At 39.1% G+C, this 23,778-nt stretch overlaps 1 protein-coding gene across 14 annotated transcripts in view; it reads left to right on the forward strand.

Annotated features, from left to right (window-relative positions):
* The window catches only part of MICAL3 (microtubule associated monooxygenase, calponin and LIM domain containing 3), a 163,761-nt gene that overhangs the window by 86,971 nt on the left and 53,012 nt on the right, over positions 1-23,778 (forward strand). For all 14 annotated transcript variants that reach the window (XM_065645013.1, XM_065645046.1, XM_065645037.1 and 11 more), the window contains 4 exons: positions 1,382-1,489; positions 2,164-2,350; positions 5,309-5,397; positions 6,514-6,601. In XM_065645013.1, the coding sequence (XP_065501085.1) occupies positions 1,382-1,489; positions 2,164-2,350; positions 5,309-5,397; positions 6,514-6,601 (472 nt within the window). The remainder of the gene's footprint in view (positions 1-1,381; positions 1,490-2,163; positions 2,351-5,308; positions 5,398-6,513; positions 6,602-23,778) is intronic.

Consider the following 23,778-nt stretch of genomic DNA (forward strand, 5'->3'; position numbering starts at 1 on the left):
ACTGCAGTGGCACAGAGCTTAAGGAATTAGGACTTCAGTGATAGCAGTGGTAATTTCTGATGGCTGAGCACTCTATTTTTGAAATCTTTTTCCCCAAAGAAGTACCTATTTTGTGGTGAATTTTGTTTTTTGTGATGCTTCCTGGTATTCTCATATCTGAACATGTGAAGTTCTTAAACATTCCTAAAGGGCTAATAACCATACTTAGGAAATTTATGTTGTGTTATTAGTAGTGGGACATAACTAGTGTGCTTCAAACAAGTGCTGCTATATAAGTAAACGGAGTTTTGAAATACAACTTTAGTCCTTTCCTTCAGAATACTGTTATCCTTGGTATTTTACACTCGCCAGAAGCTGGAGTGTCTCTCGGATCATTCATTTGCTGAGGAGACTCCAGCTAGAAATGTTCATAATGCTTCTTCGTGTGGAAAAGGAAAATTGCTTGGTGTGTCCCTTGCTGCTCTGAGTCAAATACATGGCGTTTGCAGTGTGATCGCGCTAACATGGATGTAACAACATGATTTTCCTAACCGTGTAATTATTGCAGCGACTGAACTTGGCTTGCAAACACTCACTTTGTACCATCTCAGGATCTAAGGTAGCAGCCAACCTGCCTAGGTTTCTCAGAATACTGGAGGGGTTTTAGACAGGCAGTTATGGAGTCAGTTGATAGCCATGATGGAAAAAAGCTTAGCCATAAAGCCATGTTCACAGCTGAGCAAGTGTATGTTCCAGATGTATGCAGGTATGGCTTTAATGCATTGGATGAAGCTCTTGCATCTTTTTCCATATAAACCTCCCTTTTAGCATTGGAAGAATTCATTTTCTTGAATCATTTTGAGTTCCTCAGTTAAGGATTTCCCCTGGTCTACGAATGCTCTGCAAATGAATTCTTTTCAGTTGCTAAGCATATAATTATGCTGTTGGCATCAGTACATTGCATTAGACTACGTAACATGTCTTCTAAAAGATCTTCGTTTCTGATGCCAATTTTACCTGGAACCTAAAATCTTAACCTATATTTGGCCTTGTCTTCGAGAAGTGTCTGTGCTCAGGTTTCCAGGTGCAAAATACTCCACAAGTGAAAATAAGATCTGCTTTCTTCATCATCATTATAGTATTTCTAGAGCACTTAGAGAATGCAAAATGCAAGACATCTTCTTTTCCGTTGTTCCGGTTGAACCTGGGCTGTGCTGGTGATTCCTGATGACACTAGCTTTGCTGTTACTACTTGTCACTTCATATTGTCCACTGTCTTGGCATGATTTGACCTCTCTGCACCTTTTCACCACCTAACCTATTATAATTTTAGTCATTTTTTTAATTTGACTTTTTTTTTCTTTCCTCACTGCCCTATTGTTTTATTCCATCCATCTGGTAGAAGTATATAAAGATGTACACAGGCGGAGTGAGCTCATTGGCTGAGCAGATAGCCAATCAGCTTCAAAGGAAAGAGCAACCCAAAACCCTTCTAGACAAGAAGGAACTGGTAAGACGATGTACAGAAGATGGTGTGTGTTTGTGATTAGATGTACTGTAGATCTGACGTATTGTGAGTGTCCAGTTGTTACTACTACTGATGGAACCTGTCATAGCTTTGTATAAGACTTCATTTCCCTTTCTCCATCTGCCCTCACTCTTGCCCTCATTTTCCTTGCAAAATGTTTTAATTTAATCTCAGCATCCAAGAGTTGTCCTTAAACATTTGAGAAACTGCTTGTCACATTTATGAAGATGTGTTTGATCCACTGGGGCTATTCTGCATTATTGTTTTCTGTAGGAGATACTGCTTTTGTTAATGTAGGTCTAAGAACTGCTGTTTGAAGGATTCCTAATGGTTTTGGCTTTCCATCATATGCCTCCTTCAGTCATATATTTCAAGGTCATTATTAATAGTACTGGTGTCCGCTCTTCCTCGTAGAGCTTATTTTACTCCTGACATATGTAAGCATGGCATCCTAGGACCTTCTTCCCTGGACAATAAGGTTAGTTTTTGGTGTCCTGGTTAAACCTGTGAATTGTGTACAAGAACTGCAGCATCCATGTGTGGAAAACTGAAGCATCCAGATGCTCCTGTATCCGCATAAATGAAGAAAAAATATAACCCTGCAATCTTGGTGAGGCTGTACACACACGAATTTAGCCATGCTTATTTCTGTCTAGGGCTCACTCAAAAAGGAGTTCCCCCAAAACCTGGGAGGCAGTGATGTCTGTTACTTCTGCCGCAAGCGAGTCTACGTGATGGAGAGACTGAGTGCTGAAGGCAAGTTCTTCCACCGCAGTTGCTTCAAGTGTGAATACTGTGCGACAACTCTGCGCTTGTCGTCTTACGCCTATGATATTGAAGATGGTAAGAGAAATTGCTGTTTTGTCAGAATTTTCTTGACTGTCCTGGAAGTTCATGTAGTGATTTCAACTCTTTCTTTGCTTAAAATTATTTGGTGAGTCAGGGGAGAGAGTAACTTCCATTCCAAAGACACCATCTCTCAAACTGTTGAAACGGTATGAATTTCCTGTGGCCAGCTAATGCTGACAGCAAAATAACTGAGCTGTTGGGAATTAATTTGACACAACAGCTGCTAGAATGCAAAGAAACAGTTAGTAGTTGGGGGCTTTGAAAGGGTTTGGAGGCTGAATTTGAAGGTTAGACCCTTTACTCTTGTTTCAGTACTGTCAAATGAGGAAACTCCTTACTGTTTAATACCACTTAAGAGAAAATAACAGGTTGGAGAAAAATGCAGTCAGATTTTTATTCTTGAAGACATCACAACTGTCCAACACTGTGTGTTTATTTTAGATGTACTAAAATAGGAACTTTATAATCAGGGGCTGTGATAATAGCTCATTACAGTGTAAGTTTTGTTTATATAGTGAAAAATGGAGCATTGAAGTTGAGTAGAAGTCAATGTTATATATAGAATGAAAGTGTTGTTGAAGTATTTACAGAAGATTCAGTGATGACTCTTGTTTTTGTATCTGATAGACCGAGGAGGAAGGAATATGATTAGAAAACCTGCTGATGACTCAGTTAACAGATTCTAACATACTAAGAATTAAGGGAAGCTTCAGATATACCTAAGAAATCTGAGAAACCAGACAATATGGCAGCAAACGAAACTCAATTTATCAACAAAGTTTGCATATGGAAAGCAATAATTTCAAATAACACATCACTTATGAAAAGTAATCTTCTAAAAGCAGCAATGTGTTGCATTCTTTGCTTGAGTGGTGATTGTCAGAAATTTCAGTTTCTGAAAGAAAAAATATGAGAAAGTATCTCACATAAAACTTTATTTATATCAGCAGGTATGCCTTTATTTTCTCCCACAGATGCCATTTATCTTTACTCCTATCGTAGTAGGAAAATAAGTGCAAAATGATGTAAAACTAGTGAGGATTCTACTCTAGACATGATGGTGTAGAAACCAAAATAACAGGAAAAAAGTGTTAGTACCAATCGTTTTCCTCTCTCATTGAGGCAAAAATGAAGTAGGAATTACGAACTGATATGCCACAGGATGAAACTCCAGAATATTCTACTGCAGATTGAAATGTTATAAAATTCATAGGTGTTGTCTTGCGTGTAGCTTGGAAGAATCTTTTTTGCAGAAATAGAATAATGGCCATGGAAACACCATCTAGGCTTAAGGGGCAAAAAGAACCAAAATTATCTATTGATGATGTATTAAATAATGACTTCAGGTATTGAACTTGATTGGTCACAAAGAGTTGAGGAAACTTAGAATCTTCAAACCTGTCTTCCAGTAAGGAATAAAAACCCCATTATTACTTGGCCGGAAGGTCAGCAGACTTGGAATGCGAGTTTAAAGGGGCCAATGATAATTTTGAAATCAACATCTAAAAGTAAAAGCTTCAGCAGTTAATCAGAGTTGAGGAAGATGCATTTTTTTGAGCACTACTGTTATTTTGGACACTCACAAGTAACTGAATATCTGACTAGATGTTTAGCAATAACAGACTGAGATCCTCTGTCAGCTGTATGGGCTGAAACAGTTTTTGCTGCCAGATTTAGTGATTTCCTCTGCCAGCAAGCTTACGTATGCATTTTTATGGCCACATAGTTCTCAATGAAGCAAACACAAAGCTTGGAGTTTCAGCACCCTTATAGCATTGATTCTGAAATTATATTACATGCCTAACTGTTGTGTATGTATATGAAGCAGATATGGCCAAGCAGAAATACGTGGTATCCCATCTAATCTCATAATTGTGAAAATTTAGCTTGTATTTCATTCTGGGTTTTCTTTGAGAGAAAAAAATAACAAAGCTATACCTGCATTGTTGCTATTCATCTAGCCGTTTGGACTAATGGGCATTCTGCAGCATTCTGCTGTCAGTGTCTGGTTTTAATCTTCGAAGTCTGAGAATTTTTATGTAAAAGCTTTTCTGTTGTTGCTCTCTTCAGCCAATTTGAAAAAGCAGGTTTTGGAAAAAGTGAATATGAAGGAAAGTTTATTTAAGCAGAGACTTCTCGAAATATAGGGTTTGTCACTTTTCCTTCCTAAACCAAAGCATTGTGCAAATACACACAAACCAGAGGAAGGGGCAAAGGTCAGAATATAGGTTTGAAATGCATTAACAAAGTTGTAGGAATAGGATAGCAGTGGGGATGCTATGGGCTGCGTATACCAAGCAGGATACCTTGACAACAGTCCACTGGAAGGTAATTATGTGCCATCCATTTGTTGCTATTATTATTCTTTGTATTATGGTATTACTAGTGTTGTTTTGGCTTTCTGACAGTGTTCAGATACAGGTGAAAACCCATGTAGACTACTTGAGTGTTACTAAACCAGTAGTGTCACAAAAGGTCTTAATTGTGAAAATGAATCATCACTTGATTGTCCTTTCCACAAGTAGCCACTGTGCATTTCTAGAGATGGTTCTTTGGGAGTTAACACTGTCCTCTCCCACTTTCCTCTGCTGGTTGTATTCATTCTTGCTTTTTCCAAAAGTGCTTCTGCCAGCTTTTCATGTGATGATTTCTTTGTTCCTCACACACTGCCGCATTGTTAGCATGTGATACCACACAGCTTTGCTTTGGTGTTTGGTAGGATTTTAAACTAAATGGCTGTCAGGCACCCAATGAAAAGGAGGCTTGCTAGGAAGGGGAGAGAGGAGGGCTGGAGTTAAAAACTTCAGATAGCGTTTGCCTCCATGTATAGTGAATAAACTAGATGGAGCGACGGGAATGGCATCAGAAAATAAGTTGCAGTGAAATGGACATTTATATTGTGCTGAACTGCTGCGTTCTCATTGCTGACTGTCATTCGCGTTTTATCTGCAGGTAAATTCTACTGTAAGCCTCACTACTGTTACCGACTGTCTGGGTATGCTCAAAGGAAGAGGCCAGCAGTGGGTCCGCTGTCAGGAAAGGTAATTCATTATTTTCATCTAACATGTCATGTTAATACATTTTGATTCTTAACATTGGGTTTTTTTCAGAAAGTAGAAAAATTCAGAGTGCATCAAGTTGCTTTTTAAATGTCATAATATCTTTCAGTTCTATAAATTTTATTTAAAAGCAGTTCATTTAATTACCACTTCTCTCATCCTGGTTCTCATTATAAAATAATGTACTGTCCCATTCAGAACAGGATTTTGGTTTGTTTTCATGTCAGCTGAAATACTTATTCAGTCCATGCAGAGACTAAATGAATTATGTTACCAGTTTTGGTTTTGCTGTGTTTCCCCATTGTTTTTCTTAAGATGAAACAAATTATTTGCATTTCCTTTGAAACTTGAAGTTCTACCCCACTTGCGTAGGCTGTTAAGAAGACCTGTCTTCATTTCTGAAGGTTTTTTGTATGTTAATGAGAACCTGCATGGAAAGAAAGGATATCACTTTTCCTATACTATTTTGATAGAAGCATTTGTGCTTTAAATATAGGATCAAGACCCACTGTGTGATACAGAAAAGTTTCTCAGCTTTTGTCATTACAATCCAAGGCACTCAATTAGTCTCCTCAACCCCCTTTTCAGTATTTTTTCCTACTCTGAGCAAACCGTATGGTAGTCTCTTAACAAGTTCTGTTAAGCTCGCATGCTACAAATTGTCTTTCCCCCTTAAATTGTATTTTCTTTTGTGGTAGTGGTCATGCTTGACTTTCTGCCTGTTTCTCAGGTTTTATTAGTACAAGCTGAAGCTGTATTCCTTCAGTTTGGAAGGATAAGGGATCCATCCTAATACTTGTGCCATACTTCCTGCCAAAAGTAAAGACTAAAAATGGTACTTGTTTTATTTCCCAGATTAACAGACTTCAGGGATCTTACTGCTTTGACTTTCTTGGATATCCAGCTTGTTTTTCAGAGTTTTATTAAAGCCATAAATTGAAAAACAGCATACCTAGTTCAGACCTCGCCTTGTGTGATGATTAAGGGATATCTTAATTGTGAGAGGGACGTCTTCCTAGTTCAATGTGTGGGAAAAAAAAGAGTTGCTGAGGCAATTTGAATTTTAATATGAATTTCCTTTCCCCTGCATTCTTACAGGACACCAAAGGACCTCTGCAGGACGCCATGGCAAGTGATGGGAGTGGACGGGCAAATTCCATCTCCGCCTCGGCAGAGAGAGCCCCAGGTAGCTCCGCTTCCTTCTTTAGCCGGGTGGTGCAGTACTCGCTCGGCCTCTTTGGCAGAGTTAGGCTGGCAAGCCAGCGCCTGCAAAGCACGGTTTCCTCGATTGGGCACCAGGTAGCCCAGAACCCTTTGGACTCCTTTTTTATGTGCCAGCTGATGGCTTTTGGGGTTCCCTTTCTCTATGTTCAGTCAGAAGTTCTTGTGCAGATCCTGGGGGAATTCTGTGGGCAGCCTGCTGACCAGTAAGAATTAATGTGACCCAATTTTATGAGCTGTATAATTTGTGTGATTTTTGGGGTGCCGTGTGAATTTCGTGCGTTACGTGAAAGTCTCAATATATTATTTTGCAATGTGGCTTTGGGGCCTAGATGTTCTTTCAAGGACATTAAGTGAAAGAATTCCAGGAAAACACAGATGCTCAGTTGAGGATCTCCTCTGAATGGGCCCAGGTAAAGCGCCCTGGTCTGTAATGTATGCACTTTGGTGTTAGAGGAGTTAAAAGTTCTTCTGATGCACTGGAATAGCTCACAAACTGGATTTCTGTGTTTGCCTGAGTTCTGGGTGTGGTTTCTTGTTCTCCCAAGCTTCTCTTCATTAATGTGGTACTTGAATGGGAAAGATCCCATTATCTCTGGATTGTGTCTCCTTTGGAATTCCGGGTGTCTCTGACAGCTAATGGGATCGGATTCCTTAAACTCCTTGAATTTCCTGGTGCTGGCAGGTCATGGTGCTCTTCCCTCACTGCCAGAACCTGTGCTGCTCCTGGCCATGGCTTTGGGGATGGGGCGGTGAATGTGTGTCTTACTGTGAAGTAGTTTTGCCTTTTAACTTGAAATTCTAATTCCTTCTAACATGGGAGAAGTGTCTGTGCTACAAATGCTCGTTTGCCCAGCCCCTAAGTGCTCATTTAGTGATGTCGGAAAAAGGAAGGGATTTGATTCCGAGTAATTGTTCCAGAACACTATGGATAAATGAAATCAGCTGCTTTTTGAGAGAGAACATACTGAGAGCAACACTTTAAGAAAAAGATATTTTCACAGTGCTAGTTGAGAAAAGACCTTAACAACATGAAGACAAATAAAAATCACGCTATTGTTTGACTTTACATATTATTCTTACAAGTGTTTCTAACATTGTATCTGAATGCAGTGCAACAGAAAGTTAGTCTGTACAGTTAGTTCTTGTAGTTACTTTCATGGTTTCCTCTCTTGTTTGTGTGGAATTTCCATATGGCAAAACGAAGGAAAGGGAATAAGTATGGAAGAATTACATCTGCAAAATGCTGTGGACAGATGGGATAACTACAGCATTTTTGTACAACTGGATAGACTTAAAATTGCTTCCTCCAAAAATGAAGAGGTTGTTTGTTTGGTTGTTTTTTTTTTACCTGGAGCATATTCTTTAAGATGAATAGAGAAATATATTTCTTGGAGCACAGGGCATCTGATGTGAGAATAAGGTGGTTTATGGAGTGAAGCTATTGGTGATGAGAAGTCGAAGAAGTAGAGTTCGGCTATATATGTCAATTAGTTTATCAAAGCAATTGCTGGCAGAAAGTCTCCTCTGATTTTATCCTTCCAACTGATCAAATTTAATTACTTTTATAAATGAGCATTCAGTAAATAGCGAACACTAAGTAGAGCAAACAGTAGGCTATAGTTTGCAATAAACTTCTATAAATCAGATGTTTCCATTTCTCCTTATGTAGTAGTGGCACAATCCTGTAGCAGAACTGTAGTTATTTCCAGAGGGGTAAAACAGAACAGACACCATTTTATCAAATGGCAGAACTTGAAATCTAGGGCTCCTTCTGTTTGCTATCTGCTTTTCTAAAGCAGTGTATAACTGTAGCATCATTTTTTAATGCTTTTGGACCTTTTAAAGCTTGCAGTGCCCGAAGTACATTAGAACACGCTCAGCTGGGTGAAGCTAGGTCGTCTTTAAGGCAGTGTATTGTGGTGCATTCTTGTGTGTGCATGACAGAAATACATTTAATGGTAGAAGAGTGAGCAGTGCCTCTGCTGTCCTCCTCCTTTCTGCTAGAAAAACGCCATTAGTGGCTGAGACTTTGTTTTCTTTGTGAAGTAGGTTCTAAGTATATCTTAACTACTGGCTTAACAATGGTTAAGAAGTGGGAGAAAGCTAAATACGATGTACTTTAAAAAACAAGCCACAGTGTCATTAAGGACAGGTTAGTTTTCTGTTGGTGTAAGGGTCATGTCCTGTAGGTACCTGCCTTTAGCTCCTGTTCTTGCTGGGTAGGTAGGTCAGGAAACCTGTGATGTGTTTACAGTTACATATGGATTGAAAAAGAAAAGGAAAAAAAAACCCACCAAACCAAATAAACACTTTTGAATTACTAAGCTTGATAATACAGTGGAAGAATAGGATGTCATTCCTGAATAACCACAAGGAATCTATAAGATTACATCTCGGTATAACTCCTGACTTTGAACTACCTGTGTATATGCTCTCTTACAATTTATTAAGTTGTTCGTTAAAGACACTATAGACATTCTGCTTTCACTGTAGAGCAGACAAATACCTTGAGCAAAATCCTGTCTGAAACAGAGATAGAGGCAGAGCTCTGTTTCTAAGGCTCCGCTTTACCCATCTGGTAGACTCATCTAATATAGGTCATCCATCTGAAAATATTTGACCTCCCTTAAGGCAAGCGCTACCAAATTAAATTTGGCAATAGTAATTTCAGACCCTGAGGTCTGGGCCAAGCCTCAGTAGTGAGGTAGATCTTGGTGCGGAGTGTAAGTTGCCTCTAAAATGATGAAGAAAAAAAAGTGTAAGATGCGCAGGTTTGATATTTGATGGAGATGTAAAGGTAGCTTAGAAAGCAAAAGGAAGGTGTACAGCAGAAACATCAATTAAAGAATATACAAGACAAAACCTGCTATTCTTAAATTTTATACCTCTGAGTTAAATTCAGCACTGAGTTAGCAAAGCACTCGTTCAGTGAGCTTTATGGTGACTTGTGCAAGACCCGCTTTTTGGTTGCCATGGACTCCCAAATGGATGTAAATTGCATGGATTCTCCCAGAACACTCATGGCCTCCTTTGCTGTGCCACCAAATCTGGCCTCTTCTTTTTTGGCCAGCTTAATGCTGAAAATATTTTCAACCACAAAATAACATTCAGAAGCTTTGGTCAGCTGAGGTAAGATTGGTCACAATAAGCACTTTCTTGTGATGTGTTACTAACCTGATTGGCATGTATTAACTTTGCTAAAGATGTCAGTCCCTCTCTGGGTGGCCCCAGTCTTAAGTGGCATTTAATGTGTTTTGTCTGTCCCTCGTACTGTAATGATGATAGTTGCAAGGCACAACCTGTGATAAAAAAGTTGAGGGTTTTTTTAGCAGCCAACTAGAATTGCCTTTCTTGCTAAGGTTTTGCCTGGTTTGCCAGAAAGCCTACGTGGCATCTTGCGTGGTGGTTACAAGGGATGTTCCCAGGGAGTTTATGGTCAAACTGGCTCTTGCAATATAGACCAAGCCATCAGTTTGGGAGGTGGCAACAAGCTTTTGAGTGACGGATGCCTTTCTCTCTGGGGAAGTCGGGGAAAGCTGTTACTGTGCTTTTGGTCCTGCTGAACTGTGGCATGCTTGTTGTAGACTCTGTAACCTTTCTCTGTACCCTGTCTGCTTGTTTTGCTCTATCTTCTGCATTTGCCTTTGTGCCAAAGTCGCTGCAATTGCCAAGAGAAAAAAAAAAAAACAACTTTGCTTTTCAACTGTCTCTCCCTTTGATAATCTGTAACTGCTGTGTCTTGGATTTTTTTGAACATTATTTACAGTACTTTATATGGTTTTAATGTGCTTTTAATGCAAATGCTGTTTTCTGTTTGTTCTAAAGGTCTGTAAGAACATATTTCTGAACTTTCAGCTCTTTCTTGACAGATGGACTTGGAACAGTCTTTACCCCTATCAGCTTTATATTACGCTCCTTGAGGAGACTTTAGCCGGTGACGTTTTGTTGTAAGATGTTTCCCATTTCAGGCTTGTATTCTCACAGCAATACATTTCTGTCCCTTTTGGCAATAGGGAGTTCATAAAGGAAAGACCTGCAAGGGAAACCCGTACTTCAAAATTTGCAGCAATAAAAGCCAAGTCATGAGATCTTTGCAGTAGTTACTTGACCTGATTTGAGAAACCAAATATAGCCCATAGTATGTAAAACTAAAAAATGCAGTACAAAGTAGAGGCACTAGGTCTCTTGCTTTAGAATCACAAAAATATGTAGTGTATATGATATAGGTATACAAGATGAAAAGTTTAAAATCCAGTGGATGTGCCTTAAGTGTTTTCAGGGAGCAATGTTCTGAGCAAAGCCCTTCAGAGTAGGCTCTTAAACAAGTAATCTGTTGTATATAGCAAGCAAAGCTGGATTTTACATGAGGAAGTTCTTTTGCGGACTTGGAGAGCCAGAGAAGGGTTGCTGCTTCCTCTGAATAGCACGTCCTTTGAAGTGAAGTAGCTGAGCCACATTTTCAAAAGGATCTTAACTGCCTGTACAATTTAAATGAATCTTTATGAATGCATCTGATGTTATTTGCACACAATTCTACTTCTGTGTCTAATAAAGTACGAATACATTTTATATGTATTTCCCTATATAAATAAGCTTCTTGTTCATAAACATTGCTTCTTTACAGTTCTATGTACATTGAACTTGCCTTACTTGTGAAAATGATTCAGCTCAAAGCAATACTGTTTGCTTGTGCAAACGAACATACCTTCATGAAATCCTCCACTTGGTCACTTCTCTTCATTATTATTCACATTTGGGTTTAGTTCCTGTTCTAATTTGGTCTGTTTTAAACATTAAATTACAGAACATAGCAGCAAACTAATTCTGTGACGTCGTATTCTGTTTGTGGTGCCTTCATTTTAAACCACTGAACTGTGCATTTACAAACACATTCATAGACTGCCCACCCCTCCCCCCCCAAAAAAAAGAAAAAAAAGTACCTCCATGTTTCAGGATGCACCATAAAATTGGGAGGAAAGAGAATTCCTCTACTAATGTGCCTTGAACGTTGTCTGTGCTGTTTGGAGGAGCTGTGGTGGGTGTTTTGCAGGACGCGGAACATGATACTGAACCCTTTTATGGGGTTTCTTACAACTCCAAAGAGATCTGATGCAAGATTTATTTCTCTCTGCTGGAACATTTAAAATATAAACTTAAGAACCAGATCCTGTATTTTTGGAAGCTGAGGAGAGTGTGTGGGTTGCCCGATTAGGACCAAGGTTCAGTGCCCAGTGAATCATCGCTCAATAGCGATGTTAGGAGAAGTGCTTGACTGTTCCCAGTCCATCATGTTCCTTATCAGTGTTCTTATCAGGATTTGGGTGGCATTGGCTTAAAGAAAAGGAAAATGCTAAAGGAACAGCAATTTGAAGCTCAGAAAGTTTGGAAAGGCAAAGGCATGATGGAAAGGTTATTTGCTCTAAAGAACGGAGATACAGCTGACCTGACAGACTTTCGCTGAAAAATTCTGGAAAAGGTTTTGTGGACCGAGGAAGGATATACAAAATAGTCATGTGCTGAGTTTGTGCTCATGGCTGGATCCTGCTAAGAACACTTTTTCTTGGGAGTATCTGGGCTCCTGATGCCACCTTTCTCTCTAGCTTTCAGACCTGTAGACTTGTGCCACTGGAATATTTGTTTATTGTTTGTATGTGTATATTCTGAAGGGCGATATGAATTTTTCTGGGCACTTTAAGAGCTTCATTGAATGGTTTTGTGTCTTAGAAAAATAGTATCAAGTTTCTGTGAAGGAGTTTGATTTATTTTCACTGCAGAATTAAAATGTCTGGGTTTTTTGAAAAGTGGAATCTGAGAAGTGACCATTTTGAGATGGTTTCCCTCAGAGAAAAGGAGGGAGTGTGCATAAAATGAGTTTGGTGATGGATAACGTTCAAGTGAGACAACTAGTGCTCAGAAAGGCTTCATGTCCCCGTTCTATAGCCTCTTTGAAGATTTTGATTTGTGCAGTTGTTTTTATCCTATTTTTGTTTTGGGTGTGTGTCTCTTTGAATTATGTAACACGTGGTTTTCCTGTTGCTGTGAAATCAAGACATTATTTGTTTAACTGTGTGAAATGTTCAAGGGAATAAATGCCAAACAAACTTCAGGTTTCTGAGTTTTTCTTTGTCATCCCCCTTCTCCCTCCACTGGTTCCAGGTGAGGGATGCTGTGGGGGATAGAGCTTGGGGAGAGTGGAATGAATAAATCTGGCAGGCTCAAATGCAAAAGACATGTTGGGGAGCTCTGCAGCACGTGCAATGTGTCACTGCAAAATACCACTTTTCAGGCTTCTTCTGCATCGTGTATGGATTGTGGTGTCTTGGTTTTGGTTTTGTTTTTTAATTTTGCTGTTATGTTGTGATTTGCTCAGGAGTGCAGGTCGTATACTGCACAGACAGCATGACATATTGGTGTAGAAAACCTGTTAAGGATCCCCATACTAAATATTCTGCTGCTGTGGCAAAGATGGCTTTGGATAGATGCGCTGTCAGTGTTGTGGCTTCACTGACTTTGGTTGATATAGGAGGACGTTTTGTGTGCCTTGCTGCAGGCCAGAGGTTTTTGAGTAAATTTTGAGTAAATATGGAGCCTTATAGCCAAACCCTGTGTCTTACCTTCTAGCTGGACAGTTAGTTGTCTTCTCTGAGGAGAATGGCACGTGAGGAGATGACTTGCCTTCCTCGAGACCGTTAAGAGGCTATTCTGTAATGTTCTCACCATGACAAACAGATAGAGCTGGATCAGAGTCTTGTGCTGCACTTTCCTGTTCTCAAAGATATATTGGATTAGTCTGCATTAGGGACTCATCCTCTCTCTTTTCTCGCATGCTTCTCATGCTTCCTACAGCACCATTGGCAACTAAAAGCGTGTAATAGCAGATGACTTTTGAGAGCCTAATTATGAATGATACGTCTTCTCTTTTGGATGTCTTTGGTCAGAATAGTTATGTTTAAGTGGTAGCTCATGGAACTACATTCACAAACCAATTGTGTTGTACTTGAGAGTTCCTTCTTTGGAAGAAATTTATCACTTTATGCCTTAGAAAAATAAAAGGCAATGTCATAACTGTGATCAGTAGTCCTGATTTTGAGGCTAAAATGGGCCTTCAGTTCTGAAAAGTAGCCATTGGCGTTCAGTGCAAAACCTCATGTGCTGATGTGTGAATTAGAAATGTCATTTTGATGCACCACTAGAACAGCCTCCACTGTTCTGTATCAGGAAAGCTGTTAACTTTGCAGCTACATATACGCTCTTCAGAAATCAAATGTTTGCTTTATTAATTAAAAAAAAAAAGGTGAAGGGAGGTGCATTTCCTGAGCTCATCCCCATCGGAGGTGAAATCAGACTTCCTTGCTGTAGCAGTGTAGAAGACATTGTTTTCAGCTAAAACTTGGAGAAACCACGCATTTGTGTGATGGGAGATCTCCCAGGCACTCTCTCCTCATCCTCTTTGAAGGCTACAAAGATGCCTCACACGTTCTGTGCCTGTGGTTCTTCTGTCATTTCATGGTTTCTGGTGTTCTCTTACTGATGCCTACAAGAAGAGTTGAGCTAGGTATTCTGCCCTGCTGGATGGCACAGGGCTGCTGCCAGGGAACTCCTTCCATGGCCCTGACACTCAAAAGTCACTTTTTGTTAAAGACATCCTAGTTTTGTTTGTGAAACAAAACTGAACCTTTTTCAAGCATCTTTCCCTTCACTGCCACACTTCCTTCTTGCTCCCATTCCAACCTAAGATACTTACCTTAAAATGATTTACTCTAGAGGAAACTTTAATCTGTAACTAAAGCCTCAAGTAACACATTATGTCAAATAGCGTTCTTTATAGCCTTTGTCGTGCAAATAAAATGATGTGAAAATGAGGAAGAAAAGTAGACAATTTGGGCTGGGCCATGTTCTCGCTGAGTGTAAGTGCTTCTTTGCATGTAGTTCTGTAAAGAGAACCCATTGATTTTTTTTCAGAATACACTATCCTGGGATCTTGAATTACACAGATTTGTCCTTCTATTTCATCTGTAATTTCTGAGGGTCTCTGACATTATTTAGGACTTGTAGAACTTGGCAAATAGATTAAATATTATCTTCATCTTACAGAAAATGAGGCATCATGTACTTTTTTGCAGTTGATGTCCTCACTTAATGTCTTCAACAGAAATTAGCCACAGAAAATCTTATGTGGCTGCTAACAAACTTCCAGCTATTTATCCTGGAACTGAAATTAAAGGACTGAAATTCACTCTATAAATAGTAATATATTAAAGACAACTTTTAGAAACAAGGTATTGTAATTACATGTGTAAATCACTTTAAAACTTAGAGGTACTGAGCCATTCACTAATGCACAGAATCCTGTGGGCTGTGTGGATGTTTTATTTCCTCAAAAAACAGATGACTTCCACTGAAGATAGACTGAATTACCTTTTACAGGGGTTCAGAAACTTCATTCTGAGATTTGAGCTTATGGGAGTACTAAGTTTTCCACCACGCGCCCCAAACCAGCTTGCTTCCTCAGATATTTTGGTAGCAGTTTTTCCAAGAGGCATGTTGGCTCAGACAGTCTCTTTTGCAACATGCATCACTATGGGAGTGTAGAAAGCCTGCTGCGTACAAGTTGTTTTAAATTTTAGATGTATTATTCTTCTTCATCTGGTATGATAGAAAGCAGAGTAACTGTTTCATACAGATCTTTTCCTCTAATGTTCTGTAACAGTGGTGAGAAAGTATAAGGTACTTTTAAAATAATAAAACAACTGAATAAATGCCTGCTCACCTCTACACCAATTAAAACAAGCCAGTGATAGTTTTACCACCTGCTTGCGATCAGCAGCACGATATATTAAGGTATGTAGTTGGTAGTGTAACTTGGAATACAAGGAGAAACAAGGGGAGAAAACCAAATTTGAAAAAACCAAAACAAACCAAACCCACAACAACAACAAAAACCAACCAAACCAAAACTGAGAACGAAATTCAAGTAATCGGAACAGAAGGAATAGCTACACCAGAGTCGACATCAAACCTGTTCTTTTGCTTCTATGAAGTGTATTTGTGGAGGAAGGTGAAACAGTGGTTGCTGAGATGATCCTGGCGATGTAGAGCTTAGCTTAGGGTTTCCAAACAACACTGGGCAGATGCTCTTTAAGGATGAGATGGCACTTCTATGTTCTTTTTAGTTGCTTACATCTTCTCTCAAAAATGTCGTTTAGTCTGACGTTTCTCATGTTTGCTGTCATCCCAGAAGGCTGTGTTTTCTTTTTTAGGAAAATTTCATGACTGTCCTTTCTGCTGTTCTAGAAGTTTATCTGATGGCTTGCGGGTAGAACTGTTTAAAAATAGGACTTTTTTTACCCAAGAGATGTTTCGAATTCTTTCAGGCTTGGGTAACTCAGTGATTTAAAACATCAGAACTGATGCGTAAGTTGTCTTTAATCAGTGATGTGTCTTTTGGAAGCTTTCTTTTAGGAACCCGGGCAGATTTTGAATATACCCAGCTATATACCTATACAGAAGAATTTTCTTAGTTTCAGTAAAATTTGCACTAAGACATGAAGCTCTGGATTGCTTGGAATATTCAGTAGCTTTACAAGTTATACAAGAGCATGTGAGATAAATGTAGATAATAGAAAAGTATGCAACAGAATGAGGGAGCAGATGTCGATGCTTTTTGAAGTATATGGAGCTTTACTTAGGGCAAGGATTCCTCAGCATATTTTCCTGTAACTGCTAGACTCAGATTTCAGCCTTTTCCATTTGCAGTACTTCATAATCTTGACACAAATGATAGAAATTAAGTAAGGACATGGTTAGTATCTAAATATATTCTGAGATCCAGTAATTATGGAAATCTGTAGTACATTGCAACAGAAGAGATAGTGGGTATTAGCTCAGTAGCTGAAAGGAGATGTCCATTTGAAAGCCTTGTTTTGAGTCTGAGCACAGTTTGAATGGGAAACTGAAAGCAACTTGATATTCCACACTTGTTTATTATGTATGATATGTATGATCTTTAATGATCAAAACATCCAGTGTCCAAGGTGGTGGAACTGGAAGTACCAGTTTCTACAAAAAGCAGGCAATATTTGTATTGATAAGTTCCCCAGCTACTTTTAGATGGAAATGTTCTTGGTTTGGTGTTCTGCTATTTGCACAGTGGGAATCACCTCTCTGATCCCTCCTGGTGAAATGAGGGGTTCTGGAGGGCTGCTGTGTACGAGTGGCAAGAAACAGATGCCGCAATGAACAAACTATATGAAGTCTAATGTGGTAGAGGAGACAGGAGAGGATTTCTGTGTAACAACATTAAAGGGGTTACTCTTTGGATGATAACTGGACAATCACTCTTAAATCTTAATTTAGAAGTTACTCAAAACGAAACTTAAAAAAGGGGAAAATTTCATAAGCCAACCTTGTCGTGATTTTTAAAATATAGTGTGGTCTTTCTCACCTCACCTTTCCTTTTCCTCCCTACTGGTCCCTGAATGTGCCTCATCCCAGGTGGTCTTTTGAGGTAACATACCTTGAATAGCTTCCAGGGCAAAATTTACACCTGCAAAGTAATGTTATAATCTTTAGCCAGATTATCCCTTAGTGCTCTTCAGCCTTCCCACACTCAGCTTCTTTCAGGAAATGGAAACGAGGCCAAGCAACATATGACAGAGCTAATCAAACTTCTGGAGAGAGCTCGGACAGCTTAGGTGATACCAACAAAATAGAAAATGATAGGTAATATGTTACTGATTTACCAATATTCCTGAGTAATAGACACACCAATAATTAATAGACTTACTATAAATTGATGTAGGGATTTTACATGTCTAGTACTGGAAACCTGTTTGGGCAGCACTAAAAGCAAAATCTGTACAAATGTTAAGATTTTCTGCCAGAAAAGATGCAATAAGGAGAATCAGGCTTAGTGGTGTTCTCTGGGGCTTGGATTAGGTGACCTAATAGCTCCTTTCCCCTGTTTTTCTCCACCCACCAGCTAACAACACTGGACTCTTTCCAGGAGTGAAAAATAGCTATATTCCCAGATTAATCTATACCTCTGCTGTAATGAGACAACTTTTCTGTATTGTTAAACCGTGTACTGAGCTTTATACGTTTATTATGTAATGCTACTACTTCACACATCTACATGTGAAAAACACCATCTATTAATATTTCTCAAATATAACTTGATAGCATAAGTTGCAGATTTATTTTGATTTGTTTTCAAGACGTAAATATAAATTACAGATAATCTTGAAGCAAAACTGGTTAATTATATTATTTTCTGGTTGCTTCCACTAAAAACGAGGAAAGGTCAGGTCAGTCAAATTGACAGCTGTTTCTAGGCTTTGCCCTACAGATGTTTTAGGGAGCAGTTTTTTTGTCAGTGTCTGTTTTGACAATTCTAAAAGTCTATTTTAACAAAAATAGTGTGGGGGTGGGGGAAAATATTGCAACATCCATAAGCTAAACGTGTAAGTTACTAATTTCATTCAGTAGTCAGTCCAATTCACTTTCATAATTATGAAGAAGGAGCTTCCACATTTACTGGCAGTATCTGAGACATGAAGAACTTAATTCTAGCTGGAGGTTGTGGAATGTGTGAAGGAGGACTTATATAGTCATGTTTGTTTCTGGGGTATCTGTTTCAGAATCCCTTGAATATTTTAGCTGTCAGTAATTCCCATACACATTATAATGGTTGGGAGGGGGTGCTGTCTTGGGCGACCCTTTGCTCCCCATTGCTTTGGGAACTAGTAGGTACTGACAGGAATCTCAGTGATTTTTATTTCGTGTGCTGTGTGCTCTTGAATCAAGTAATGCTGTAAAACTTCTTGGTCAGCTGCATCAGAGGATATTTAGGCAAAACACTTTTCTGTCTGTACAGCTTCATCTCCCCATTTTTCTCTTTAGGTCCCTGATTTGCTAGGAAGATTTGCTTGACTTGACAGTTTGAGGACTGAGCTTTGACATAGTAACAGAGGTGTCAAGTATGTTGGTTGCTCAGTGGCAAACCCCTTTTTCTTTTGGTAAGCTAGGAAGAGCTGCTGTTCTCCTCTGTGTTTCCTCCTTAGTTCCCTAGATTTTAAATGTCAGTTTAAGGACAGCTGTATTGATCCAAGTCCAACCTGTGTAAGACAGTTTGCATACATACAATTCCTGTGTCAAACTCCAAGAGCTTTGACTCAGTAGAGCATATCTTCTATAACACTTAGTTACTTACTCTATTGTTGTGATTGATAAGTGTGCATTACAGAAGAATTTCAGTAGGGCCATCTTCAGGTTTGAGCTCATTTTGAATCCTGTGCATGGACAGTCTGGATATCTTGCTTATGAATAGACTTTGTTTTTCTTATTGTACTGTCCTCTTTGAATTCAGGGCTTTTTTATTTAGTGGAACATGTTATGGGTCAAACTGGAAACAGAGACATCAGAAAATTCAAGATTTGATAGCTTCTCAATACAGCTTCTCGAGGGCTTGGGAATACCTGAGGATAGTAAGAGAAAAAGTTGAGACGTTCTGTCAAAGTAACATTGACTATTAAGTATTTATATTTTAATAAATGCATTCTTTTTTCTATTTGAGCAGGTATTGTTTTATCTCCTTTGGCTTTGAGGATGTGCTTATCAAAATTCAGGGGATCTTGCCAAGATGTGTGCAGTTCTTCAGTAGGTGATGTGAGGCTGTGTGAAGAAGCAGTGACAAGAATTCACCAGACCCGCTGGGCTATTTCCAGTGGTTTCCTGGAGACATTTCTTAAAAGAGAAGATAAATTTTTAAGAGTGGATGATCTAGATTTAAAACTTTAAACTTTTTCCTAACCCTTAAAAAAAAAATCTGTTCCAATTAACATGCTTCTGCAGGTCACTTTAGAGTTGCCATCTACATGTTTTATATATCTTACTGTGAAGTATAAAAATTGTTAACAGTGGCTTGATACTAATTTTTGAGAGGATTAAGGAAAGGAATTCTGGCTATGTCTCTCAGAAGAAATCTCTTGCAATTATTTAAATGGAATGTCTTAATTGACTTACTGCTTCAATATGTGCAGCATCAAAAAGCGGGCCTTGCTATTATGATTTCTTTTTTTTATACATACTGTGCTGAGCACAGTGAGCCTCTCATACGAGGTGTCATTGCTCAACCTGCTCATGTAAACCATGTAATCATTACGCTTAAAATCCAACATATCTTAGTCCCTTTCTTACTTCAAAGTGTTACATCGTGAGTTAAAGGGTCGGAGTTGGGCATTCTGGATCCTGCTGTTTCTGGCACTGCCAGTAGTCTCTTGTGAGACTGCCTTGCTGGTATTTAGCCGCTGTATCTGAACTTGTGCAATGCCTCTGCAGTGCTTACCTACTTCCAAAATAGGTTTGTTTTAATATGCTAATTCTTGTAAAACATTTTGAGGCCCTTGGATGAGAAGTGGAGTTGAAATACAAAGAAGCTGTTAATGGAATTGAAGTGGGTAAGGGTGAAACTTCTGGGAAAAAACTGAAACTCCATCTGACATTAACACAGATGAAAAATGAGAAGCCTAAAAATGCTGCTGGATCTCGTTTGGTGCCTTCTCTGTACCTCAGCAATAATGTTTGCTGAACTGCAAGCACACTTCAGAAACCTGAACCCAAAAGATATTTCCTAGAAATTAATGGCAACAGAATCTGAGGACTTTCAGCATTTCTGACTCAGAGCTCGCTGCATCAATTTTGAACTCCCACAGAGAAGTTCCCATCTTCCATCTCTGTTCTTTGTCATATGCAATATGCTGCTGTTTCTATAGTTGTTGTTTTATCTGACATAGCTGTTTTCTCAAACAGTTGTGTGGAGGTAGGAGCAATTCAAAAGTTTGGAAGAGGCAAATGAAAACCAACAGGTACAGTGTTTCACATTATCCTAAAAGCACAAGATCTGAGAAATCAAGAATGAAGATTTTCCTGAGAAATGTATTAATTCCTTCCCCCTTTTGCACATGTTTCACAGCAGACTCCTCCATTTGAATTTCTGTATCTCCTCAAGGCCACAGCTGAGTCTGTGCAAAATACTGGACCCACACTTCACAAGAGATGACATTTAACTTAGAGAGCTTGCCGTCTTAACAGACTGGACTAAGAAAAGAAGTCTGGAGGCACTGCATGGTTAATGAAAAATAAATTCTAGTAAGATAGGCAGGTAGTTTCCCTTTGGGAAGAATTTGTTGTTCTCCAATTCCTAATTTTCTCCTGCATCTTCAGCAAGTGTTACGTCAGGGAGTGGCAAGGTTTCGTCTAGCTCATGAGAAAAATCTGTAGATTTTACAGAGCAAGGTAGTACTAGGTGAAAATTGAGATGGGATCCTCTTTCAAGAGGAGCTTCTCAAGCCTTCCAGTAATCGCCAACGTTGCGAAAAAAGGACACTTTCATGCAGACAAGGAGCGGTTTCGTGTAGGAATGTTACCTCTGATCACACGATTTTCTTTACAGGAGGCAGGCTGTGTCAAGGCTGAGATAAAAAAAAGGACTCTGGCAGCTTTCATGTAACAGTTAAGCAGCCTGTCCTGGTAGGAAGAACAGTTCCCTTTGGATGACCTATGGAACGTTCATGGCCCACTGACTCTTCCAAAGTAAAGAATCAGATTTTAAAATGTGTCTTATTTTGGATGTTGCTTGTGGATTTTTAACTCATCAGTCAATTGCATGAGAAGCTGCTCTTGTTTTTTAGGTAGCTCCCCTCTCTGGCCAACAACATAGCCTTTTTTTTTTTTTCCCCTCACACATGTCCCATTTCTCTTAGTTGTGAGTGGTCGCAGACTTTTGTCTCTTTGGGCCTGCGTGCGCCAACAAGGTGAAATGTCAGCTAATGGTTAATGAGCGCACTCTGCAGCTGTTATCTCCCACCTGCAAGCTACAAAACAGTCTGGGGAATACAAGGTAATGATTTGAGAGAAGCACCTTTCCCCTCCAGAGGAACATTAGAGAATAAGCTTTAGCATGTACTAGAACTGCGTTGGAATAGACCTTGTCCATGCATATAGCACCATATTTATATATATATATGTATGGAGGAAATGAGGGTAGCAAAGCTTAAAATTTCCTTATCTCTATTTATAGTTTCTTATTAGAACTTCAAATTGGTGTGAACTTTATAACATAATGTGAGCAAACTGTTTCATTATCTCATCATGTTAACGATAGCTGTATCTCACACTTTAATTCCTTAAGTAGGTTTGTGAACTATAATGCTTTTCCTTCTGATAGTTGATGACATTTTTAGTGCAGAAAGTTGGCTGTCCGTAGCATTTCTCCTGTTTCACATTTGGTAACAAATTTGCCAATGACTTTGCAGGTAGCCAGATTAAGTTTTCATGGAACATTTTGGAAACAAAACCAATAGACCAAATGGTCCATATAGACCAAACTCCTAGAAAACTGTCGTTGAAGCTGGTAATCAGTTGAGTTTCTGTATCACGTCCTGCAATGTAGAGCTGTTTTCTTTGCAGAAGTGGAGGGATGTGACCAATCCTGCATCTCAAGTATATGAATTATAAATTAATTATAGAAAGTACTGAGAATGTCCTTCCTACTTCTTTGAGATTTTGAGGCACAGAGTACTTGTCAAGCTCACAGGACATCTCGGTGTGACCACAGCCTTTTGCATTAATGTTTAGGCAGATTTTCTGTATTTCCAGTTTTTTTAATGCAGTTGCATTGAGTCACTCCCACTTACAGTTTGTGCTGTGATAGAATTGGTTTGATTATCTATGTACCAGTTACACTGGGTCTTCATGATGAGAAGGGTGATGATGATTTGTATTTGAAATAACATACCTGAAAGATCATAAACGTTCACTAAATGCATATAAAGAGATGTCACCTTGATTTTCAGTCCTCTTTTACCTTAGAGTGATTGCTGCCCGCTAAAACAAGCGTATTTTGTGTTGTTGTTATTGTTCTTGTTGTCATCCTTTCTTTCTGCTTGTGGAATTTGCGGTTATATCAGGGTATGCATCAGAAGAGAACAAGTTAAAAACAACTTGTGAAAAGATGTTTTCTGTTGAAGTAGCCGAGGTGATGAGCCCGTTGTGTATAAAGAGTTCCAAGTGGAAAAACTCTTGGTCTATGATGATTCAGTATATTCCCTCTTTGTTTTCCCTCACCTTGGTGTTCTTGCATTACCCAGAGTCCTTTGGTTTTTCACTGTCAGCCAGAAGTGACAGAGCAATATTCCAGGTCAGTTCCCCTGTTACTGTGAACTCAGGGTTGGGGAATGTAACACGGATTACAAAAATAGATTTGGCTGAGGTGGTATCACTGTCTAAAGAGAATGAAATGAAACGTGAATCCCGGCTGAAAAGGCAGTCCAGTTCCATTAAACTTTGAAAATACTAACACAACATAAGGCTTAGCAGCAGGAAATGGGAGAGACCACAGTATCCCTGGAAATGCAGAGTAATATTCCCGCCTGCCACCTGTGCAAGCATCTGTGGGTTATACCATAAAGAAGCCCTGTAGTTACAGCCGTCGGCGCAGCAGCCACTTGCCCACATCATAGAAGGGTTCAATAATACTAAACAAGAGAGGAAAACACTCCTGGCAGTTGTCTTGGTGAGATTTTATCTTTCTGAGAGGAGCTGGAAATAAATGGCACTAATTATGGCAAGGCCTAAGTAGTTTTGTCTGATAGACTAGAATGATTCTAAGTGAGTAATTGCTCTCAAAAAAAAGAAAAAAAACCAAAACTGTTAGGAATAAACTGAGAAACTACAAAGGATGGAGAAAGAAAACAAAAACTGTCTTGGAGGTCAAAAGGTGTGAGGATAAAGTAAACATTGCCAAAGCTTATGCTGGGTTAGACTTTGCAAAGGAAAGGAAAGCAAACAGCTGTGATCTTTAAGCATGTAAGTAAAAAGAAAATAAGGGAAAGCAGAAGTGGGTCCACAGTGAAGATAGAGCTGACATAAAATGCAATTTTAGGTGCAGTCAGGCAATCATGAATACTTGGCCTCTGGTTTCAGTTGGGACAATGACATTGGACATGGGAGCAAGAGAAGTCAGTGTGTGGCAAGATTTGGAAATGGAAATTAATCCAATGAAGCTAGAAGCAGAATTTAAATACTTCTATACTGTAACGAGTGGAAAGAAAATAGGACCAAACAGTCTTTGTCTCAGAA

The sequence above is a fragment of the Caloenas nicobarica genome, chromosome 1 (assembly GCF_036013445.1).
Source record: "Caloenas nicobarica isolate bCalNic1 chromosome 1, bCalNic1.hap1, whole genome shotgun sequence".
Lineage (NCBI taxonomy): Eukaryota > Metazoa > Chordata > Aves > Columbiformes > Columbidae > Caloenas > Caloenas nicobarica.